Source organism: Meles meles, chromosome 12, assembly GCF_922984935.1.
Source record: "Meles meles chromosome 12, mMelMel3.1 paternal haplotype, whole genome shotgun sequence".
NCBI lineage: Eukaryota > Metazoa > Chordata > Mammalia > Carnivora > Mustelidae > Meles > Meles meles.
The window spans coordinates 68,962,383-68,980,245 of NC_060077.1; the positions used below are offsets into that span (position 1 = coordinate 68,962,383).

A 17,863-nucleotide genomic window follows, 5' to 3' on the forward strand; every position below is an offset into this window, starting at 1 on the left:
AGTTGGTCCTGGCTGTGCTGGACCCCTGACTGCCAAGAGACCCCCTTACGTCTGTCTCCTTTTCTGGAAACCAGTGATGACAGCTACCATCAGACACGATAGTTCCACAAAGATTTTTTTTTCTTTTCTATTTGTCACCACAATCCAAGAGGGGTGTTATTAATTCCATCTTGTGGATGAAGAAACAGGCTTAGAGAAGCCAGATAACACACCAGAAGTCACACGGGTGATCGTGGATCATTAAGATCCATTCTAACGTGTTCTTCCAGTATTACAGGAGGATTGCAGTTTTCCAGTATTACATCCCCAAGTTCGCAAGCCATATTAACACCTACAGCCCACGTAAGCCCCACGTAAGCATCATGCTGATGCCATCCATTTCCTTCCTTCCTTCCTTCCTTCCTAAGATTTTATTAATTTATTTGACAGAGAAATAGAGAGCACAAGTAGGGGAGCAGCAGGCAGAGGGAGAGGGAGAAGCAGGCTCTCCACCGAGCAGGGAACCTGATGTGGGCCTCAATCCCAGAATCCTGGGATCACGACCTGAACCAAAGGCAGATGCTTAACTGACTGAGCCACCCAGGTGCCCCTGCCTTCTTTTCTAAAATTTAATTTCTTTACATCTTTCTACATTTTGAACTGCAACAATTCAAACATATAGAAAAGTAGTATAAGACATGCATACACCCACCACCAGATTTCAAAGGCAGAACAGGTGCTAACACTCCGCCTAATTGGCTTAGACCTTAATTTTTTAAAATTTTTTAATTTTTAAAAAGATTTTATTTATTCATTTGATGGACAGAGATCACAAGTAGGCAGAAAGGCAGGCAGAGAAAGAGGGGGAAGTAGGCTTCCTGCCGAGCAGAGAGCCCAATGCGGGGCTCGATCCCAGGACCCTGAAATCATGACCTGAGACGAAGGCAGAGGCTTAACCCACTGAGCCACCCAGGCACACCAGACCTTTCTCTCTCTCTCTCTTTTTAAAAAATTTATTTATTTATTTAACAGAGAGAGATATCACAAGTAGGCAGAGAGGCAGGCAGAGAGCGAGAAGGAAGCAGGCTCCCCACTGAGCAGAGCACCTGATGTGGGCCTTGGTCCCAGGACCCTGAGATCATGACCTGAGCCGAAGGCAGAGGCTTAACCCATTGAGCCACCCAGGTGCTGCAGACCTTTCTCTTCTTTAAAGAAGAGATGACAGGCAGGTCTAAAGCCTCACCAGGCACCCCACTCTCTTACTCCCTCCTGTGAATAAACACCATCACCTATATCGTCTCCATGGATTTTGGTTTGCACGTGATGTCTTCATACAAAAAAATGTACTTCTTTGCATGTTTTAGAATTTACAAGAAAAACACCCCAGCACACATCTGTCTCTGTCTCAGAGTCGTCATCCACACACTGGAGATGTGAATGGCCCCACTGTCTAGGGTCCGCTGGGAGGATGAGCTGAATGGGTCTCCACGATGTGGCTGCCCATGCAGGTGCTGCGTTCGTGATGGAGTTGCTACCATTTCCCCCCTCACCATTACATCATCGTCCCTGTCATGCTGCATGCAACTGACTTTCCTCTCAGCTAGTACTAGGCTTTTCAGGTCACCCTGTTGATGCTAGCAACTTGAGTTCATTTGTGTAACTGCTGTGTGATAGTCATCGACCAGAGACAGCCCTGTCATGTTTCTACCTGTGGAAGGCTGGGAGTTGGGCAGCCTAGTTGAGGTTGTGCCTAGTTTTTTTGCCACTCTGAACAGCACTAACATGGGCTTTTCCATACCTGCATTCTGCTGCCCATCTGTGACATGTGCTCTGAGTAGGTACAGAGAGTCGCTGGGTCCTGGGTGTGCTCCCCTCTGGTGTGTTAGGTATTATTGTAAAATTGCCCTCCAAGATGGGAGCTCCACAGCGATTACCACCAGCAGTGATGAGGCTCCCATCCCCCACATCATCCTTAATGTATATATTTGAAAATTTTATTTCAGTATGGATACAATGATATTTTGTTGTGATCTTAATCTATACTCTCTTGATTATTTGGAGAGATTAAGCATATACATTGCTGAGAGAGATCTAAACAACCCATATATGTTGGTCACTTAGACCTTGATCTTCTGTAGTTTTTATTGTTCATATAATTTACTATGTTTTTTGTCATCTCTCCTCTGCCTATGGTGTCTTTCATCATACAGGCATTTTTCTAGTTTTAGTGGACTTTATCAATATTTTCCTTTGTTATTTTTGCTTTTAGTGAATTGTTCAAGAAACTCTATCTTAAGTTCAAATTCAAAAGACACTCTTAAAGTTTCTTCTAAAAATCTCAAGAGTGTTGCTTTTCCACATTTAAGTCTTCAGCCCATCTGGAAGTTATTTTTGAGTATGGTAAAAGGTAAAAAGATCTAATTTTATCTTTCCTCATATGGTAAAGCAATTGTTTGCACACCGATATTTGAATAGTTCATCCTTCCTTTCTGATTTATAACACTGCCTGTATGTGTGTTTCTAGACTCTGTTCTGTTTCACTGATTTTTCTTTGTTTCTCCTTCTATCAATACCACACTGTTTTAGTTTTTAGAGATCTGTGGTATCTCTAAATTTCTATTTATCCAGCAGGGTAAATATCCCCACTTATTAATATTATTTTCATTATTCAAAATAGTCTTCACAATAGTTAGCCCTTTATGGATGGGAATTTTATTAGCAGCTTAAGCTGCAGGATATTGCCTTTCGGAAATGTGACTGAAATTGAATTGCATTTATAGGATAATCTGGGAAAAATGAGTTCTTAATGAATTTGGGATTCCATAATGTATTTCTCCGTTTAAATATTCTTGGATATCCTCAAATTTCCAGAAAGCTCTTATGTTGGAGTTTTTCTTAGGCACCTTGTAATTGCTATTATAAATCATGTACTTTTAAATTAAATGTTCGCTTGTTGTTTTTATTAAAATTTGTAAATTAATTTTGAATCCAGAACCTTTACTAAACCTTCTTTCCCATTGGTTCTAATGATTCATAAATCTTCCTGGATTTTTTAGATGATTATTATTTCTTATGAGAATTAAAGTTTGTTTCTAAATGGTGTGAGAGGTTGGAGTTTCTTCTAATTTTATTGACTACGATCAAGGAATGCGAATGTTGTATCTATCTTACTAACTAATTCCAGTTTGTTGATTTGCTTTGTGGTTTTATTACGCGGTCATTATATGCTTGAGAAGAACATGTATCCTCTACCAGCTGGACGCAGGAATCTGCATCGTTCTAGTAGATCAGGCTTATAAACTGTGTAGTAAAAATCTTCTACACCCATGCTAAATTTTTACTCATATGATTTATCAACTATTGAAAGTGGTTTATTAAAATCTTCCACTGTAATTATGTACTTGTCAAGTTTCTTCAAGAGTTTTGTTTCTTTTTGTTTCCGGTGTTTCGGAACATTTATAACATTTATGTAAAATTTATACCCCTTCAGAATGATGATATCTTCTAGGTTAATTGTTCCTTTCATCATTATTTGATATATTTTTATTTCTAACAAAACATTTTTGCCTTAAAGTTTAATTTTATAGATAATAATACAGCTATGCCACCTTCTTCTGTGTTGTTGATATGCTCCTGATATTTTCATTGTTTTCTATTTATTTTCAGCCTTTCTGCATCCCATGTTTAAGCTGGATTTTATTTCTTTTCATTTAATATGAGAATACCTATCCTTTAACTGATGAGGTTAGTTTATTTCTATTTATTGTGACTATCTGTACATTTATTTTATTTTTTATTATTAGCCATGCTTTTCCTTTGCGTCTCTTTCCTTGTTTCCTGCCTTCTAGTGGATCAATTGAGGTTTTATTCCTTTTTATTCCCTCTACTGGTTTAGAAGTTATAAGTTTCTTATTGGGGGGAGGGTTACTTTTACAATTTTAATATGCACACTTAACTTACTGAAGTCTGAAGTTCATCAGTACCTCTAGTCCCCTATCACTTGGGGATGAGCTGTGACCAAGAACCTAATTATGTTTTAACTTTCATTATCTACCTTCCTTCTCAAAGATTATTGTGTTCTAGCAGTCTGGGTCCACATTTTCTCATGCCCTGGTGATAATCATTATTAGTACTATTTACTAATACTTGCTTAACTTTGTTATATCAATATCAATAATTTTACTCCATTTCTTTCTTGCTTCCCCTTTCTTGTGGGTATGATTGCCTTTTTCTTAAAATTATATTCTTCAGTGGCTGTTTAAGTATAAATCTATGAGTGGTAAACACTATTTCTCTTTGCTTGTATGGCAATTCACTAATTCTGTCCTCACTCTGGAATTATTGAAAGCCTAGCTGGACATAGGATTCTAGACAGATACATATTCTTGTTCAGAACATTAAAGCGATCATTCCATGAATTTATCACCTTATATAGTTAGCTGAGAGGAATTTGCTATCAATCTAATTGGTTTTGTAGAAGATAATCTGTCAAATCTCGTTACTTTTTTTTTTTTTTTTTGGTAAAGATTTATTGGACAGAGATAGAGAGATCACAAGTAGGCAGAGCAGGCAGAGAGGTAGGACGGGAAGCTGGCTCCCCGCTGAGCAGAGAGCCCAATGCAGGACTTGACCCCAGGACCCTGAGATAATGATCTGAGCTGAAGGCAGAGGCTTAGCCCACTGAGCCACCCAGGTGGTTACCTTTAAGATCTTTCTCCTTGCCTTTGGTTTCACCACAATGTATCTAAATGTGGATTTGTTTTCCTTTACCCTGCTCAGTGACTCCTTCTGTTACTTTAATTTGAAAATTCATACCTTTGCTCAATTTTGAAGAAGTTTCAGCCATTATCTTTTCAAATATTTCCTTTCACCTATTCTGTTCTATATTGGAATTCCTGCTCAACATCTGTCAGAACTTATTCTGTCCTCCATGAATCATGACCTCTCATTTGTATTTTCCAACTCTTCATGTCTCTTCTCTGAGTATTTTGCTCATATTTATTTTATAATTCATAAGTCTCTATTCAGTGGTTTCTAATTGTGATGTTCAACACATGCATTAAGTGTTTATATCTAGTAACTATATTTTCATTTCCTATATTTTTTCTATGTTTTTCATGGTGTCTTGTTTTCTTCAATTGTTTTGTTCATGTATGTAGTCCATTTAAACATGTTTAAACTGTAACTTTTCTCAGATTACTCTAGTACCTGAAATTCTTGAGCATTTAACATTATTGACTGTTGTATCCACTGATGTTTGGTCATGGGGGATTATGTCCTTGAGTATTTTGTAGTTTTGGAAAGTGAACTCATCTCTAGTACTTTATCTTTGGGAATCTCATGAAGTCTTGCAATTGCTTCTGAAAGCACCAAGGGTATTACTGATGTGGAACCAATTTTCTGAGCCTGGGGGAGGAAGGGTCCCCAAATCATACTTGCAATGTAAAATCAGACATTAAGTCCACACAAGTATAAGCAGAATGTATCAATTTCTCAACAACTCTGTCTTTTTAATCTAGAGCCCTTGCAGAGATAAGGTTATCGTACTGATGAGCAAACATTTCCTGGCCTGTTTTTTCACTGAAGATGTTCCTGTGAACCTTCAGGACTCCTGGCTTTACCTATGGTTCTAATTTGGCCTATCTTGCTTCATGCAGGACACAATCTTATTTTCTGGCCCCAAATGGGTATGAAAATCTATCCTGTAGATTGTTGAACATGAAAGCCCCCTCCCTCCAAGAGGCACTGATTCATACCTAATACTCTGGTTTTGAGTTCCCTCTTCATTTCTGGCACCTGAAGATTTCTCTTTTTCTTTTTAAGCTCAGCAATGCATTTTGAATTCTTTAATATATCACATCCAAAATTCAGTAGCTTTTCTGACTCCTACGTTATTGCAGTAACTTGGAGGAAGCAGGAGAGAACCACCTGTTTCAGTTCTATTGGCCTGAATGTCCTCCCAACACCTGTGTCCATGCTTGTGTTCTCAGTTCTTGGTTCACTTACAAAGACAAGTCTAATTATCTATCCCGTTCTACGCTGCACCAAACCACTGCACTGAATCAGGCCGTGCCCAGCCATGTTCAAAATATAACACAAGATGGCCATGGAGTTCAAGGAGATAAAGTGAGAATGAGTTCCTTGCTGATGTAAAGTTTGGGTTTGTTCATCGTCTAGGATGAAGGACAAGTTTAAATAGACCCCAAACCCAACACCGTATTCTGAAAACACATCACAATCACACACATAGATTTTATAAGATGGGCACCCTGCTGTGCAGAAGGCCATGGATAACCACAAAGAAAACTGCAGCTCAAGAAAGGAGACTGGAGCTGCCTTCCTCTGCCAGGCATGGGGGAAGAGCCCACCTAAGAAGCAGAACTGGGCATAGCTTGGGAAGAAAGGATTTCAAATCCATTACCTGTGTCTCCATACTCTCCAAAGATATTGATGAAGACGTCAGCATCAGTCCCCGCACCAATGACATCACCAGTGTACACCCTGACTTCATACTTGTTACCTGGGAATGAGGACAGAGAAAGCCTCAGCTCCTTAGGATCCTGAAGAGAGAAGCACAAAGGCTCCAAGATAGCTACGGTACCACCTACCCATCCCCCCAACAGAGCCTGAAGTGTCACCATTGCTGTCAAGAACACAGCAAGAAATGAGCTGCTTGACATTGGTTCCAAACGGTCATTGCCAGGATATATGTGTGTCAAGTTAGTGCACCATGCACCTTAATCTTAGACAACGTTACATGTCAGTTATATCTCAATAAAGCTGAAGAGAAAAGTCAAGTGGTCATTGCTAAATGGCATACACAGCATACATCAGGTAGACGGAACTTCTGTTTTCATCCACTAACATGCTGCCTTGGGACGCATGAATCAGTCCCAATCCAGATGCCTCACTGAACCAGACCACCAGCTGATCTCCCCTGGATATTGAACTGCTTCTAACTGGGCCCACTGCCCATCTACTCTGCCCTCTCCAATCTGTTCTCCACACTTCATCACAGCATAAAAATGCATTGGGGAAAATACATTCTGCGAATGAAAATCAAATTTATATGTAAATTGTCAGGGCCATAACCAACTCAAAGACTGGAGGCACCAAGAGTAGCAGCAAATGCATGCCTAGTGGTTACCTCACTTAAAGATCTATATGGTTTCCCCTATCTTTTCCCCATTCGCAGAACCCCATGCACTGTAACCTCCAAATGCCTCAGCCCTGGCCATGGCCTTATGAGGGGGGTGGGCTTAATGTAAATTAGACAAAAGGCTGAGCTCTGCCTAGGTCTCCCCAGCTGGAGCCTGCCTTAGAGTGGGGAGCAAAGTATAGGGGTTGCTGTGCTGTGCGGGAAGGACAACTCCTCTCGACTTTCTTTGGGGGCTAACAATTCCAAGGGCTGAGGCAATTTTCCCATCCCTTTCCCCTTCCTTCAGTGACTTTTTATTTTTTATGTAGAAGAATTTTGTTCAGATTTCTTATGCCCAATATATGAAATTGATGAGAATTAGAGGTGTTCCATTAACTCTAAAAGATATCTGTACCCCCATGTTTAATGCAGCATTATTTACAATAGCCAAGACAAGGGAAAAAACCTAAGTGTCAATCAACGGAAGGACAGATAAAGAAAGACAGACAGACAGACAAACACACACATACAGGAATATTATTCAGCCATGAAAAAGAAGGGAATCTTGACATTTGTAATAACATGAATGGACCCTGAGGGTATTATGCTAACTAAAATAAGCCACTCATAGAAAGACAAATACAGCACGATCCCAATGATAATGTGGAATCCGAAAAACAAACAACCAAAAAAACAAAAATACCCCTAAAAATCCTCTAAACAAAGGCAAACAACCCCAAGGCCATAGATATGGACAACAGATTGGTGGTTGCCAAAAGTGGTGCATGGGGGTATAAGACATGGGCTAAGGTGGTCAAAAGGTACAAACTTCGGTTGTAAGATAAATAAATCATGATCTGTAATGTACAACATGGCAACTATAGTTAATAGTATTGTATTCCCTACCTGAAAGGTGCTGAGAGAGTAGATCTTAAAAGTTCTCATCACAAGGAAAAAAATGTATAATTATATGTGGTGACGGATGTTATCCAGACTTATTGCAATGCTCATTTCTCAATATATACACAGAGCAAATCCTTATTTTGTATACCTGAAACTAATATAATATTTTATGTCAATTATACCTCAACAAAAATAAATTTGAACTGTTTTAATTGAGGCCCAGAGTTCTAGGCCCTCTGCCCACCCACCTCCTCCCTAGGGCCTTCCTTGATGTCCTAGCCCCCAGGGGCTTTCTCCTCTGCATTCCTGGGCTCTGCCATATTGTCTGTGTCAATGATTTCCAAGTTCACCATCGATCGCCTTGTGTGGTTTGCTGTTTCCTGCAGGTGAGGCTTCCAAGTTCCTGAAGAACTTAAAAAAAGTCTGGGCAGGACCTCCTTCTCAGGCATAGACCCCCCCACTCCCAAACAGCCCCTAGCCTAGTGCTGGGCAATACTAGAATCTCACTAAGTATGTTGGAAAGCAACTTGATTGGCATTTCCTAAAGTTCAAAGTCCCAGGGAAGTAACTCAGGACAAAGGAGTGAGGTGGGGGAGATAAGGAGAAAACTTCATTTCCCCCAGTCCCTATCTTGAATCCTGCCCAGCAGCTGCCATCTAGAGATGACACGATGTAGAGTGTTGAAAGGCACACAAAGAGACACCCCCACTTAGACACAGCCTGGAAGGCTAATCTTGAAATTTCTGAGAACCTGAGCCAGGAGGGAGCAATTCTGTCCTCAAACCTCACTCGGTGAGATCCAAAACAGAGAGAGAAGACCCTCCATTTGTTGTCTCCCACCAGTGATGCCAGGATGAGATGGGGGCCTGGGGAGGACCTAAAGGCCACTGCTGAGCATCATGCAGTCAGAGAGGGCGACGGGACTCCAGAAAGAACTGGGCGCAGTGCAGCAGGAGGAAAGGATGAGGGGGGCTGGGGAGCCCTTGGGGGAGGAGCAGCAGACATTCTACATCAGTCCAGAAGGCAGAATTGGACTTAGCCCTTGAATTATAAAGAAGGATATTTTAGCTCACCAAAAGAAACGTTTTCTAGTAGCTAGAGCTGTCCAACAAAGGCATGGGATGCCCTTGGGGGAGTGAGTTTCCCATCCCTAGAGACATCTGAGCAGTCACTTTGTGACAAACACACTGGTGGAGAGCCATCTGTCAGGGAGGCTATAAAGAAAAAGCCAGAGGTGAGAGAATGTGAGAACACTAAGGGTCCTTTCAGTCTGCATATCCTTGACATCTGACCAGGCAAGGCAACCTGCAGACGAGAGAGGGAAGCCAAGAGATAGAAGGGGGCCTCTCAGACAGGGGAGGAGTTGCAGGCTGGTGTACGCAGGCCTGGGGAGCAGGATCCTACACAGGGCTCTGGGAACACACGGCATCCCCGTCCCAGGAAAGTCCAGAGAAGTAGGCATCAGGGTCTGAAATGAGGCAACAAAAGAGACAAGGGTGGAAGGAGTTTCCAGAACTTTCCAGCTGAGGTCAACAAGGGGCCCAAGCCCAGGGGTCAGAAAATCAGATAAAGAGAATGCAGGAGAATGTCAGTTCTGGAATTAGGCTGGACTGTTCTCTAACCTCTGCAGAACTCTCTATGGCAAGATGGGGCCCTGGGTCCCATTGTAGCTGACTGGGTAAGGAGCAGGATGCCCATCTGCCAGACGACCTCCTATTACACTGTGGGGGGGTGCGAGCAGCATCAGGGGGGCAGGCACCCCTCAGAAAACTGCTCTTTAAAGGGCCCTGAAGATGGACAATGAGGCTTATTATATTACTGTTTTCCCTGCTTTTCTTCCACATTTCCTCTGCAAGCAGAACCCCATCTTATCTGATGCGCCGTTTTCCCAAACAAGGCCTAGGGCCCCGCGCCAACCCTAAATTGTGATCAAGTGCGTATATTGTTGAGAGAGCAAGACGGGCTAAAAGCAAGGCTTCATTCTCTCACGGCTGGCACACTGTCAGCACAGTGCGTCAAGCCTTCCTCCCAAGTGGTCATGAGAGCCCCCCAGTATCCCGTGATCAGAATGTCAATGAGCACACACTTGCCATTCTGGTCACAAGTGGGTTTGTATATGTTGAATTCACCCCTTAGATCTGATGGTCCGTGTGAGAGCAAAATGCTCATCCTGGTGAAAGGACCCACCAGAGGGAAGGTCCCAGGCCTGCAAAAATCCCTGCCCCAGAGGCCAGAAGGGGACAACAGGGAGACAGAGAAAGCAGATGAGAGCAAAGAGTTCAAACAGGATGGCCAGGGCTGGCCCCCTTGCTCAGGGCAAGCGATACTCAACGGTCATCCAGGCCTTGCAGCTCACAAGGCCCCTGCATGTTCTTGATGTCATCGGAACCATACAATGGCCACACGATACGGGCAGGACAGATACTCTTGCCGTTCTCATTTACAGGTGGGGAAACAGAGGCTTCAGGGGGCCAGGCTCCTTGTCCGGGGAAACACAGCTGCTAAATGATGCAAGAGGGGCCTCAAAGCCAGGGCTCGTCTCTGAAGCCAGGGCTCTTTCTAGAATGCGTCATGGCCTCTCATTCTCTATGCCATGCGTAGGCAATTTTTTTTCTGTAAAGTGCCAGATAGTAAATATTTTAGGCCTTCGAGGCCATCTGTCTCTATCTATTGCAAGGACTCTGCTCTGCAGGAGTATGATGAAAGCAGCCATGGGCCATAGGGTAGTCCCGCCTCCTCCCGGCCCCTTACCTGCGAGGCTACCACGGAGACCCCAGCGGATGCCTACGACCCTGGAGGGCACCCAACCCTACAGAAACTAGGTTATTTCCTATTTATTCCTAGACATACTGTGATACAGTTCAACTTCTACATTAGGCCTAGCGACAGACGACCAGCTATAACTAATGATGTTATGAGAACTGCAATAATCCGCTGTAATAAAAACGGTGGGAAAGCGGCCTCCCTCCCTCAGCATTCCTTTCCGTCCTGGACTCACCCCTCTGGAGCCGATGCGAGAGGACAAACGCCCGCGTGAGGACCCCCTGAAGAGAACGACGCAGGCTCCGGGACGCAGTAAAGCTACTACTACTCGCCTTCCGATCACTAGTCACAAAGAGGAGCCTCCGGGGTGCTTGGGTGGCTCAGTCGCTGAGCCTCTGCCTTTCACTCAGGTCACGATCCCGGGGTCCTGGGACAGAACCCCCAGTAGGGCTCCCTGCTCAGCGGGGGGCCTGCTTCTCCCTCTCCCACCCCCTGCTTGTGTTCCCTCTCTCGCTGTGTCTCTGTCAAATAAATAAATAAATAAAAATTAAAAAAAAAAAAAAAAAAGGAGCCTGTGCTCTGGAAGCGAGCTGACCGCCCGCAACCTCGCACAGGGACGATTGGGATAAGGGGACGCTCGGCGCAGGCGCGGCCCACGGCGTAAAACTACGTAAGCAAATGGGCGTGGCCTTGTGCCAATAAACTTTATTTGGGGACACAGATGTTGGCACTTCCTAGGACTCTCCCATGTTCTAGGACTCTACCATGTCATCAGATATTATTCTTGTTTGATTTCTTTTCAACCGTTAAAAGGTGTAAAAGTCTTTGTTGGCTCCAGGTCCTCGCAAAACTACACCTAGTCGGCCCACATCCTGTTTGCGGTTGGCTGCCCGCTGCTCCAAGGGGTCTCGTTCTCTTGGGCACTGTTCTGTGTTTCTAGGCGGGGGACCTCAGGCAACCCTCTGTTCAGTGGCCTGGAATGGGAGAGGAGCTGCTTGGTGCAGGCGTGGCCAGCTGCTGGTCAGGGGGAGCACAGTACACTCTGATCACTAACTTAAGCAGCGCAAGGCTCTGAAGACTGGGGAAATGTTACCCTTTTCCTGTCAGGCTGCAAGGGGTGAGAAGGAACATATCCTGTGCCCGGTGTGGGTAGGGAGGGCCAGCTTTCCCTGCCCCTACAATGCTGGGTGACTGGGCTGAGCTCAATGTTCCCAAGTGCAGTGGAGAATGGGGGCCTGGGTTGCAAAGTCCTCAGGGTGGGGACAGATGGAAGCATCAGTTCTGCAACCTCAGGCATTGTGCCTTCAGTTCCCAGCCTGGCTGAGAGTGAACAAGGAGCAGAAATGGAAAGAGAGGTGGAAGATCACGTTGGAGGAGGGGCTGGCAAGTTCACTGTCCTTCTTGAACAAGCATGGGACCAATAGGGCTAGTGATGGATCCCAGGACTGGTTGCCCAAGACAGTTCTAGGGCTGGCCTGTGGTTTAATCAGTGCTATAACATTCTCCCTTGAACTGATTTCTCTCTGGCCTTTCAGTGGGTAACCATTAGTTCATAGGGTGCCTTTCTACAAATTAGAAAAAGACTTCCTTCCTCAAGACACTTTACTGCCATCTGTTGGATAATTGTCATAATAAATACACAAACCTACAACCTCTAAGATGTGAAAAGTGTCTCCTTACATAGTCTCAGTTGTGCAGTGCACAACTTGTGTATCCAAACCCAGCAATACTACCTTTCAGAGAGTGGTTGCCTTTCCCTGAATATCAGCGAAAGCTCAAAGAAGCCAAAGTAGTTTGAGGATTGATGTGAACAATATACGATAAGGGAAACACACCAGAGATTAAGATAATCCCAGGGTACCTTCCAGAGTCAAACAGAACTGAGTTGGGGTACTACAGGAATGGCATTTGTTGCAGCTTAAAGACAGGTGGCCACCTGAAGGCCATAGCATAGGGTTGTCTGTGCCCTGCTTGCCCTGCCCAGGGGGCCTACCAGCCCAGCCTTGCCCCCTCTTTCCTCAGCAGCCTGCATGGCAGAGGCACAGCCCTGCTCCCTCCAAACAGGAACCATGTCCCCTGTGGGCCAACCGGAAGCTGCCTTGTGTGGGCTTCCAGAAAAGGCAGGCCCTGGCAGGCCTGAGCTGCCGCCTGCGCCTGGTGCGCCAGCCGCCTCCACAGCCTCGCCTGCGCTCTGTCTGGAACAGTCAGCACACATCAGCGACAGGACACATCTGAGAGAGCCACCCTGGGCGTCCGGGAAAGAGGGTGTGGGGAGGCAAGTCACGAGTGGGCCGGATCTCCCCGTTCTCGGTGCTGAGCCGGGCTGAGCTGCTTGTCACGTTCCCGATGACAGAAGTCAAGCAAATGCCCGGAAACAAAGCCTCGGTCCTGCTTGCCAAGGAAGGGACCATCCCACACCCAACGTGATCCGAGGCTCCCAGCAGCTCACGTGGCCCGCGCTTTTTTAGGAAGCAGGGAATCATGAATGGAGCGCGGCTGAGTTGACGCCCCGCGTTTCTCTCCCCAGCCTCGCGCATCCTCAGGTCCTGCGTGGTTAGAACGCGGTTTCATTCACTCGGGCGGGTGAGAGGGGGCGAGCGGTGGCAGGGGGCTGGCGGGACTTGACTTCGGTCCCCTCTCCCCCTGCCCACCCCTCCCCCCCGGGTCCACAGCTGCTCCCTGGCACCCATAGCTTCCGCTCAGCCAGAGCCAGACGCTGCAGAAGCGAGATCTCACCCGCGCCGCGGAGGAGGACGCGGAACTGAGTGAGAGACACCGGCGGGGCTGCCCCGGGAGTGAGGATGAGCAGAATGTTCTCCCCCAGCCACGGAAGGTCCCTGACTCAGGCCTGCCCGGGCGCGGGGAGGAGTGTTGGCGGACCCCGGCGGACCCCGTGCGGGGAGCTGGGCCACAGCCACTGAGCAGGGAACGTCCTCCCAGGTCCAGAGCCTCGAGTCTACCACCCCCTTGCTGTCCCCAAAAGTTTCCTCTTCCTTCCCTCCGGTCCAGAGGTCCACATCTCTCACCCAAATTCACCTGATTCTTCAATTAGAACTGGACCGCCTCTACTTTCCCCGAGAACGCCCTCAACCTTGCTGCCCCTAAGGACACACGCACTTAGCAAAGTGGTAAGAGCCTCTGATGCTTACGGAGGACCGACATGGTCCCGTCACGTCTCTTCCTCCTGTCATCCTCACAATGGCAGACCCTATTATTACTGCGGTCACCACTTGCTGAGAAAGCAATGGAAGCAGCAGGTTAAGAAACCTAATCCAGTTGCCACAGTTGGAAAGGGTGAAGGCCAGATTTGGACTCAAGAGGTCTGGGCAGGAAGGTTCTGTCTCAGCTGTCATGTCGCCCACCCGGCCAGGTCGAGCATAAAGCCCACCTCGGAAGCCGGTGGTCCTCCCCTCCAGAACTCTCCAGGCGTGTATCACTTCTTTGTCCCCTAACACGTGCTCAAGCCCGTGCTGAGTCCTGTTACACAAGGACACTAAAACACCGCTTAGTCATTAATGGTTGCTCCTGGGTGGTGATCGAGAAAAACCACTCCGTCCCTTGTTTGACTGCCAAATCATGGACTGCTGTTATATTTGCCTAAGACACTGTGATGTAAGCCTGTTGTTATCAGGGGCTGAAAGGCTACGGAGTAGGTAGGCTTTCAATGTGCTCACATCCTCATTCAATTCATTGCCAAGCCCTGGAGGGCCATTTGCACACGTCCCTTAGACACTCACCTTCCTCGGCTCCCGCTCCCTCTGCTCTGCAGTAGACCCTTCCCTTCCACCTGCACACCCCAGCAATCTTGGCTCCATTTCTTCCCTTTCTACCCCAGACTCCACTCCACTGCTGGTAAACCAGCACTTCTTGTCCCCTGCTGGAGGAACCAGAATGCCACACAGCCTTCCTGGAGGGCAGAGTAATACTTGTCAGAAGGCTTACCATTCTACAAGCCCCTTGAATGAACAACCCAATCCCTGTGCATAACAATTCATTTACACTAGGAAATAATTGTGTTCATAAATGACCTATAAAGACGTCTATCACAGCATATCACAGCATCGTTAATAATAAAATATTGAGGACAACCTAAAAATACCCAGAATGGGCAATCGCGGGGGTAAATTATGATATTCACCCATGCAGCCATTTAAAATAATGGGTTAGAAGATTTTTCAATGTTATTATATAGTATTAAGTGATAAAACCTGCTTACAAAGTTGACTGTAATACAGTACCACCTTTGATCAGTAGGTAGTGTTTAATGCATTCATGCATAAAAAAGAAAAGGAAGGAAATTTGCCAAAATGTTAATAGCAGTCTCTCCAGGGCTCTCCTACATAGCAATTAAGTTCAGGCCTCTGGGTTTATTCTTGGGTCCATCACTTCTATGCAAATTACTTCTCTGTGACTTAGTTTGCTTCCCCTGTAAAATGGGAATAATAATAATAATGTAATAATAATAATAAATCCATCATAGCAGTGTTGTGAAGACTAGATAGAGAGTGATTAGAACAATGTCTGACATTGAGTGAGTATCCACTAAAAATTAGTTATTATCACTTTGGGATAATGGGGCTATGGAAGATTTTATTCTTTTTCTTGCTTATTTGTACTTATGACAATTCTTACAATAGCCATGCTTTTTCCCTTGTAATTGAAAACTGAAAATTGAGGTCACCTAAAGCCAACACTTGAATAAGTCATGTAATCTGGAAGGAGCTGTTGAGAACCACAAGTCAGTAAGACACACCTAAGGAAAATCTATGTACTTGATGGACACCCTTCCACCCTCGAGCCGGCTTTGGTACCAGAAACCTCTGAGCTGGGGCGCCTGGGTGGCTCAGTGGGTTAAAGCCTCTGCCTTCAGCTCAGGTCATGATCCCAGGGTTCTGGGATCGAGCCCCGCATCAGGCTCTCTGCTTAGCAGGGAGCCTGCTTCCTTCTCTCTCTCTGCCTGCCTCTCTGCCTAGTTGTGATTTCTCTCTGTCAAATAAATAAAATATTAAAAAAAAAAAAAAAGAAACCTCTGAGCTTGCTGGTCAGGGCAGCTAGAGGGAGGGTTGAGGACTGGACTAAGGAAGAGAGAGGATAGAGGCAGGGGCCCACCAGATAGATATCCAGCCCAGGTAGGTGGGAACCCTTTCTCTAACACCCTGTACCACTCTGGTCAACACTTGGAACTCAGGCTAAGGGTCCATCAGGAAACCACTGGTGGCTGGAATGGTCACCCACAGCTGGATCATTGCCAAGGCAATGTTTGTATTATAAGTTCCAATTTTCATGCATACAAAATGCAGATCTGAGAAAGTGCTCTCTACAAAAAAGTTATTATAAACACCTATTTGAAACTCCATTCAGTTTGGAAACCCAACAAACTCCTTCTCAACTATGAAGTCTCACTTGGGCATCACCTCCTTTATGAAGCCCTCCTGGTTCCTCCTTCATCTATGCTTCCACTGGTCTAGGTCATTCCTTATTTAGAACATTCTCTCTTTTTGCACTGATTATTTACTGGCTTGACTATCTCCTTTTAGTCTCTAAGTTCCTAGAGAGAAAGACCTGCACATATTTACCCTGAGCAAAGGATCTGCCATAAAATATTTCCAACAAGTGCCCATTGAAACCCTGAATGATATTGGAAGAGCACAAGGTGGCATCTGGTGCCCAGGGTACGAGCTCTGCCCACACTGGGTGACCAAGAACCCGTGGCTTAACTTCCTGAGGCTTCTGTTTTCTCTTCTTAAAAATGGAGGAAGAGTTGAGTTGATAAGGTCCCTTCCAGTCCTGAAATTCTCTGGTATTCCTCACTGGAAACAGTTCTCTTCCTCCCACTCTTTCCGGAGATGATTTTCTGCAATGTTAGGTGGGAGCAGATGGGGTGGGCGGGGAGCTGCTGTGAAGTTCAGAGGAGGAGAGCGCTGTAGGGCTGTAGGACTGGCCCAGCTCCTCCCCCCACCCCGAAACCCTCAAGGCTCTGAGTCTGTGGGCCCAGGCCCAGCTCCAGAGGGTTTGTGGGAACAATGACTCCCAGGCAGCATCCACAGCAAACAGAGCTCAGAGGGGTCTGGATAATGTGTGAGCTGGGTTAAGGGGAAACATCAGGGAGAAGGAAAAGCATGAGGAAGAGAGGCTCTTCCTGCAGGCTTCCACTGAAATCAAGGTCATGAGTCTATTTCCAGTTGTCTAGATGAGCCTGGTGGATTCTAGAGGGGATCCTGGCACTCAGGGGCTTCTGAAAGGCCATAATCTTGAGTCTGTTCATCTCAGAGTCATAATAAGCGTGGATGTGGGGGAAGGAGAAGGGAAAACATCAGGATGGTAACCAGCACAACCACCGCAATGCTGGCGTCATTTACTGAGCTATTACTCTACGGCCAGCATTGCATTAAGTCTTTATGTTCATTTCCCCCAATGAATCAGTCAGCCACTTTATGAAGTGGGAATTCACATTATCCCCACTTTACAGATGAGGAGATAGAGGCACAGAGCTTAAGACATCTGTTCCTGCCTTACCCAACTAGTGAAGTGGCAGAGCCAGGTCTGGACGGCAGAGAATGGGGGGTCCAGGGACCTTGCTCACAGCGGAAAATGAGCACTGTGCAGAAGAAGGCTAAGTATGGGGGGAGGGAAATGAGAAAGAAGTATCCACAGCAGAAGGGAGGACACCAAAAGCCAGTTTCCTCTGTCCCGTGGAGGAGGGCTAGCCCTGGGCCTCTCCTTCTCTCTTCTGTCATGCACTCTGTTAATCCTAAAAAGACCCTCAGAAACCACTACAGAGGAAGAAGCTGAAGATGGGAGCAGAATGGAGCTCTGCCCCGGGTCTCATCACTACTGGTGGCAAAGCCAGAACTAGAACCTGGGGTTTATAGTTCCTTATGCTTTCTGATCCAGAGAGCTATTTTTTTTAAGATTTTATTTATTTATTTGACAGAGAGAGAGAGAGATCACAAGTAGGCAGAGAGGCAGGCAGAGAGAGAGAAAGGGAAGCAGGCTCCCTCCTGAGCAGAGAGCCCGATGTGGGGCTCAATCGCAGGACCCTGAGATCACAACCTGAGCCGAAGGCAGCGGCTCAACATA

At 45.8% G+C, this 17,863-nt stretch overlaps 1 protein-coding gene across 2 annotated transcripts in view; it reads right to left on the reverse strand.

Moving 5' to 3' along the window:
• Positions 1-17,863, reverse strand: part of LOXHD1 (lipoxygenase homology PLAT domains 1) — a 150,557-nt gene that overhangs the window by 108,339 nt on the left and 24,355 nt on the right. For both annotated transcript variants that reach the window (XM_046025791.1, XM_046025790.1), the window contains exon 5: positions 6,401-6,499. In XM_046025791.1, coding sequence (XP_045881747.1) covers positions 6,401-6,499 — 99 coding nt within the window. The remainder of the gene's footprint in view (positions 1-6,400; positions 6,500-17,863) is intronic.